This window comes from Arachis hypogaea, chromosome 5 (genome assembly GCF_003086295.3).
Source record: "Arachis hypogaea cultivar Tifrunner chromosome 5, arahy.Tifrunner.gnm2.J5K5, whole genome shotgun sequence".
NCBI classification, from domain to species: Eukaryota; Viridiplantae; Streptophyta; class Magnoliopsida; order Fabales; family Fabaceae; genus Arachis; species Arachis hypogaea.
This window is the reverse complement of record NC_092040.1, coordinates 951,872-958,954: the sequence shown is the minus strand read 5'-3', so window position 1 is coordinate 958,954 and position 7,083 is coordinate 951,872. Positions and strand designations below refer to the sequence as shown.

The 7,083-nt window shown below is 34.0% G+C and overlaps 1 protein-coding gene across 1 annotated transcript; it reads right to left on the bottom strand.

Moving 5' to 3' along the window:
• Positions 1 to 2,101: 2,101 nt before the first annotated feature.
• On the bottom strand, positions 2,102 to 6,345 carry LOC112800014 (uncharacterized). Its single transcript, XM_025842046.3, has 8 exons — positions 5,490 to 6,345; positions 5,276 to 5,396; positions 4,908 to 5,018; positions 4,526 to 4,692; positions 4,073 to 4,402; positions 3,840 to 3,962; positions 2,817 to 3,372; positions 2,102 to 2,706 (listed from the first exon to the last, which is right to left on the bottom strand). The coding sequence occupies exons 1-8, from the start codon at positions 5,916 to 5,918 to the stop codon at positions 2,414 to 2,416; spliced, it is 2,130 nt and encodes a 709-aa protein (XP_025697831.2). The 5' UTR covers positions 5,919 to 6,345; the 3' UTR covers positions 2,102 to 2,413.
• Positions 6,346 to 7,083: the final 738 nt, after the last annotated feature.

Genomic DNA, 7,083 nt, shown 5'->3' with positions numbered 1-7,083 from the left:
CTCTAAAATTAAAGCATAACCATAATCAATACTAATATTGTCTAATAACACCAAATATTTAAATCAATACAAATAACACAATATTATGCATTAATTAGTCTAAAATCTTATACATTTTAAACATAAAACGTTAACTTATAGTCTTATAATAACTAATAACACAAAATATTAAGGTTTACAATACTTAAATTCCACATAAGAATAGCCATCATCCATCACTAAAAACACAAAATATTAATTATATATGATGACTAGGCTACCGGGCCGATTTCGGGCAACCCGAGTTATGGTCCGGACCCGACCCGAAATAATGACCGGGTCTATTTTTGAGACCCTTACCCGACCCTAAACCCGGTGAAATCACACCAAATTAGCCCCTAAAGTGTTCGGGACCGGGTCGGGCCGGGCCATGCACATCCCTAGCACTCATTTATCATTATGAACGACTCTTCTTCTTCCTCGATGAAAATCATAACTGTCATTTTTTCTTCGCGTTTCTCCTCCTCCTCCTCTTCTTCCTTCTTCTCTTTCTTTGTGTTTCTCCTCATCTTTCTTCGCGTATTTTATCTTCATCGTCGTGTTTCTCCTCATTTTTCTTTTGATTTTGCAATATTATGTATTTTTTTCTTCTTTGATTTTTTCTTTCCGAAAAGAATTATGAAAATATGAAATAAGAATATGAAGAAAAAGCAACAGAAGATGAAGAGAAGAAAGAAGATGAGTTCTGAATTATGCAGAATTTATTAGCATAAAAATACATCTAAAATTTTTTTAAATACACCCAAATATTTTCGTGTTTCACCCAAATATCTTCGTTTTATTGTAATCGAAGATTTTTTAGTAAGTACAAAATATTATATATGAAGAGGTTATTTTGTAAGATATAATATTTTAAAAATTTTTAATGTCTCTAGAACTTTTTTATATTTTTTTATCTTTTGAGATTTTTGTTAAAAATGATTAATAAATATGTAGTTTGAGAAAAAATAAATTTTTTTAATAATTTTTATAAATTATAAAAAAATACCATAGTTAATTAGTTGAATTATCAAAATTTAAATTAAATAAAAGGTTAAATTTAAACATGATAAATTAATCTAATTCAACCACTAATATTATGACATGTAAGAAAGGGTAAGCTACTCTTTAAAATTGAAAAGGTATAGTAAAATTTACCTTATTGGTTTTATTCTCGCATCTAATATTAACAAAAATACATACTAATTTGACAATTTCTTTTTTAAAAAGAAAATGAAAACGCATGTTAGAACTTAGACACATGCAGCTAAATCCTTGTATCAGCCTCTATTCAAATTTTAGTTAAATGCCAAAAACGATAATATAATTCTAAGGTAATTGCTGTCTAATTTGTTAAAAAAAATTAAAAGTTAATATTTAATTTAAAAAAAATATAATATTTGATATTTACCTTAAAATATAATCATTTCCGCGTTAAAATCAAAGTCACTTGAGAATTTGCCTAATATTAAATAATAACGAGTGAAGAGAACATGAGGAGTTGGATGTCCAAGAAGGGGGAGTCCCAAAGCCAGCGAAGATAACCGATGTCCAAAGTTGCAATTTCTGCCACAGCAACAAGATCACCAGAATTCTGGAGTTCAATACATAATCAAAGTCCAAATCATAGCGTTAGCAAACTAGTAAACAATAAATGATTTCATCTTTAATATATCAACAATAAATAATATCCCTTAAAAAAAATTCTAAGAATTTGTATCAGTATTTAGTATGGGGAATTAGTTTAACTTAGTTTTAAGGATACAGTCAGCAAGTTGATAATCATCATAACAATTTGTAATTGTAGCTTAATAAATATTAAAGATTTGGTTTATTATCACCAACAGAAGAATTTTGGAAGAAATTATGCACCATTTTAAACCATGCAATCAACAGTTCTTGTTCAATTTTAAATTAGAAGACAAGCATGACATAATTCACTAGAAATGCAAGTTTATTTAAAAAATAAAAACAAACAAGCAACCCACTATGAATTGAGAAACAAACAAGACAGGGTCATTATTTTTGGAAAGAACCAGAGATATTCTTCCAAAAACAATCCTCCTTGAAAATTGGAGTCGACTTCAAAATATACAAAGATTTATAAGCACGTTTAAATTACAGATGCCAACATTCACTAGTTGTGCTCTTCCCTTAATGTGGTTTCATTCACCCATTATTGAATTAGCACTGGATCACTGAGCTGAATTGCAAAACAGAGAAAACCAATACAAACGAATGAACGATGTTTCTTACATCCGGATGTTTATCTATACATTTTCCATCGAATGTATTGGCTTAGTTTCAGCATAACAAGAACCCTCAGGGTTTTACACCAAAAAAAAGGAAGGAAAAAAAATTAAGTACATCCTCAAAATGCCAAAAGCCAGAGTATTCACCGAGAAATTCCTGCAGCCACGGGGCGCAAATGGTTTGATTTTGAGGAAGCACTATGAGGGCTGCGTTTCTTACACAGTGAAGAATCAATCTTCCTTTTCCTTTTGTTGGAGGGTTCACTGATTGGACTAACAAACTGCAGCAATGCTTCTTTCCTTGAACCAGACATCTTCTTAACACATTTCAGAGCTTCTTGTCTCTCAGAATCCAACACTAGTGTATTTAATGATCTTTTACATCTGATGCGATTCTCTGACTTCAAATGATCACGTGGAATATAGTAACTCTGATCTGAAATGCTCAACTAAATAATGTTAATACAAACAAACCAAAATATCAAATTCACTGAATTGTATATGTATAATAATGCTAAAAGAATCATTAGAAATAAAACAAATTACCTGGAGTATATAGAGGTGAGCTGGGTGGTGTTAAGGGATGAAAACTGTCATTCACAGCAATGTCAACAGCTTCCCCGCTGTGCTTGTTTTTATCAGGACTACCATCAGTAGGTGAATTTCCATTGAAAGATGAACCACCAATATTCGGGATGGCATTATTTGGAAGTGGCATTTGGGTATTAAGGGAAACATTAGAGCCACTAAAACCAACACAATTTGGCCTAGGAGGAGATTGCTTGCAGTCATGAGAAGTATCCCCAACATCATTGATCTCGTGCAACTCGTGTCTTTTTTGACAAGAATAATGAAATTGCTGCTCCAAAAATTTGCCAGGTTCACTAACCTTGCTCCCTTCAGTATTTGCAGTTATAACAGGATTTGCTGTATATTTGTTGTCAATGATATCTAGAACAGACTTTGGAGATGTATTCAAAGTATTTGGACCTGTGCACGGCATTAGTTCCATAATACTTGAAAGCCATGGTGTACCCTGTCTCGCATAAAACAGTATGTATGCCTCTTCAGACAAGACAGATTCTTCTGAGACCATAGTGACCTGAAGGAGTATTTCTATTAAATTAGCAAAATCAATTGGTGAAATTTGGAGAAGGGGGGGGGGGGGTGGAGGAAGATACCGGGATTATTATCAGTATTAAGTATATTGAATATTCTCATGCAATATGAACCATACATATCATCAAAGAAATAAAATCAATCATAACTTGCCCAAATATCTATATAACCAATACCACAGAAAAAGAAATGCTATAAAATAATTGTTGTATATGCACTATGTAATAGACTTTGCTTCAGAGAACATAATACACTGTCATGCACAATATTTAAGACTCCATAATCGTGTAGACTAACTGTTAACCCACTCGGACAACATTAATAGCAACCAATTAATCATTTCAAATCACAATAAACTTTGGGAAGAGATTGCTAGTAATTGTCATCAATCATATATTTATAATATAAAAAAGTTCATCTAGAGGGAATAAGTTCTTAAAATGCTGCTACCTTTGAATCATCCAACTTATGCCATGTATCTGGTGCAGAGCGAACAAAGGAAAAGTAATGTCCTGAAGTAGACGAAAACCCAATATGCACAACAACTGCATACAGTTCATATTTCAATGGCACCTATTACCATGAAAAGGAGTCAGAACAAGGAATCAACAGTGGAAACAATATACTAAAATACCACAGAAAAATATATAATAGAATGTAAGTGGGGAAACAGCAAAACTTACATTATTGTTTTGATGAGAAATGGTGTAAGGCTGTAAGTCCAACTCCAGTGGGAAATTTACATGCTTATCAATCTTTTCAACATAGGTCCCATCTGTCTTAAATCTCTTTAAATGAAAAGTTGCAATTGAAGGAGTCTGATCCAGCATAATTTGCTTCTCCATTGACACTTCTTCCTTGCAGCTATCACATTTAAACTTAGCATCAATGTTCTCCACCTTAGTGAATGACTCCAGAGCACTTGAAAGTGTATCTACATTATCTATCTCCAAACTCAGGTCAATCAGTGGTTCATAAGTGTCAGAAGAATGGCCACAGTTACAGCAACGCAGCTGAAACACAAAATACCAAGAAATCATAAGAATGAGCAACATAACAATCTACACCAGTCTAGAAGACTAAACCATTAAAGGAGCCAAAAACCAGTTATGCAATGTGAGCATATTCCAACATACCTTACTAAGGGATCGACCTCCAAATACTTTCTCTACTAGATTATCATCTTCAAAACTCGTACTATTCTTTTTCAAATCTTTAAAACACATTTCAAGCTTATCTAAGACACACTGCATAAATTCATGGGCATCCTCCTGCTGGTATCTTCTAAACATGGATGAAAAATCTGTAACATGGTTATGGATAACATACCAAAAGAAAAGGGAAAAGGCAATAAAAATTACAATAATCTAAGGCTCAATCTAATGAACCAATTACATAACACCCACTACTAACAGCTCTCAACTTTTCCATTCAAAACTTGCTACAACTGACTGGCCCACAGTAGATATGCAAGTTAGTATACTATGTCCCAACAAGTGTAATAAGACAGAAGGATACGGTTCAAATTATCAACAAGCTTTGAAGGTGAAAGAACTCCTCCTGAAGCTCCTAAGGAGCTTTCAATCTGCTCACGGAGGGCACAAATAACGCAAAACCTATCACCATCACCTGAATTTTCCAATTTCAATAAACAAAAGCTTCAATTAGCATATGAAAAAGATAGAAACATCAGACCACATTAAAACTGCTGCCTAATTATAAAATATTTAACAGCAAAATAAAGTAATAAATAAACCATATTTGCATCTAACCATATCCAAAATTCCTACTGCCACACCCTGTTTTGCTGAATAGGCTAAGACACCAAACAAGTACAAAGAATAAATAGCATTATCAAATCCAAATAAGGGCAATTATTAACTAACCGTCGCAAGGTGCAGAATGAATGCATGATCGAAGACCCTGGACTAGCGGCACTGTGTGCGTAAAGCACTGCACAATCGCATTTAGAAAGCATGTGTTACCAAGATTCCAAAGCCCCGCTCCCTGTTCAACGAACAAATCAACAAAAACGTAAAGAAAAAGTGACAAAAACATTATCTAACGGATTTTAAGAAATAAAATAAAATTTGAACGTACCACTCTAGAAGGTACAACTGCGGAACCAGAGTCCTCGTTCATCGAAGGCTCATCACCAGCGTCTCCAGAGAACAGCCAAGAATCGGAATCTTTCGAAGACGACAACGGCGCCGGCGCCGCCGTGAACGACGAAGACAAATCGTCGTCAAAGATGCGAAACGAGGAAGACGGGTCCAGATCCTCGAGCGGATCCTCCTTACCTATAATGGCGGAATAGATATCATCGCCGGTGGCAGGTGTCGCCGCCTCGGCCGACGGACGAGCGTTGTCGGAGGCTAGGGTTTCTACGGAGAAGGAGTCGTTCGGATTAGGGAACGGAGGAACCAATTGTGCGGAATCTAGGGTTCTGGAAAGAGTACTCGGTGGTTCCAAAAGAGCGTCCATCTCGTCCCGCCGGGGCTCAGCGGGTGCAGGGAGTAAGACACACATGCTGATTGCGTAATTAGGAGCAAGAATTAGGAGTTTAGGGTTTCAAAACACAGATGGAGGGAATGAAACCAAAGAAAAAGAGAGGCATCAAGATTTGAAGGTTTTGGAACGGCGAAGAGTGAAATTTCGAGGGAAAATTTTGGTGGGATGGAAGGAATTTTAAGTTAACGGGGAGAAAATGGATGAAATTTTTGGGGGTTAGGGTTTTGGAGAAAGGAGGGAAACGAGGGTTTGAAAAGAGAGGGAAAAAGGGTTTGTCGTTGTGGAACCAAAAATTTTCAGTGAAAAGGACCTCGCGCCCTTTCTTTGTTTCTCACCGACACTTGGCCCTTCTGTATTTCACTGATCTCACCTCATTACTAATAATCTTCTATTAATAGTAATCCTCTCTTACAATAAAGTGACTTAATGATGAAGCCACTTAAAAATTAAAATTACCTTATGCGATGATGGAGATAAGATGAATTTTTTGTCTTTTGGATCAGTGATGATGGTAAGATAAGCATTTAAATTTTAATTTACTGTTTTCTTTTTCAATGATACATACTACAAATATGTAAATTGAAAGCTAATTAAATATTTAGTATTTAGATAGATATCCAAAATATAAGATATTTGATATTTTTTTTTTAGCAAAGATAGGATTTGTTTTCTTTTTCAATGATACATGTTACAAATATACGAATTAAAAGCTAATTAAATATTGTATTTAGATAGATATCCAAAATATAAGATATTTGACATGTTTGTTAAACCAAAAAAATACAGTAGTTTAATGAAAGATAAATAATTCTTATATTTTAAATAAAGATAAATACATTTAAATATGTGAATTGAAAGATAAATACATTCTACCGTTTTAAATTTAAAGTAATTTATTTAGTCCTAATTCAGACATTTCTGTTTTAAAATATAAATTGCTGGATTGCTTAAAACAAAAACATTATTTACACATAAAAGATAACTACTAAATCAATCATTTATTTATCTATAATTATATTATTTTACACAATTTTAATTAGGGGTGTCCGCGGACGGCGGATCGGATATGGCCAAAAATTCGATCCGATCCGCATTAAAATCATTGAATCGGATCGGATCCAATATCCGCAGCTTTTAAGGTTGGATCCGATCTGCACATTTGCGGATCGGATCGGATCGGATA

Excerpts from the sequence above, each read along its gene's own strand:
- LOC112800014 (XM_025842046.3), bottom strand. The coding sequence starts at position 5,918 with ATGTGTGTCTTACTCCCTGCACCCGCTGAGCCCCGGCGGGACGAGATG. Across the intron at positions 5,019-5,275 it reads TCATTCTGCACCTTGCGACG|GTGATGGTGATAGGTTTTGC; the intron begins GTTAGTTAATAA and ends TGGAAAATTCAG. Across the intron at positions 3,373-3,839 it reads ATAAGTTGGATGATTCAAAG|GTCACTATGGTCTCAGAAGA; the intron begins GTAGCAGCATTT and ends ATACTCCTTCAG.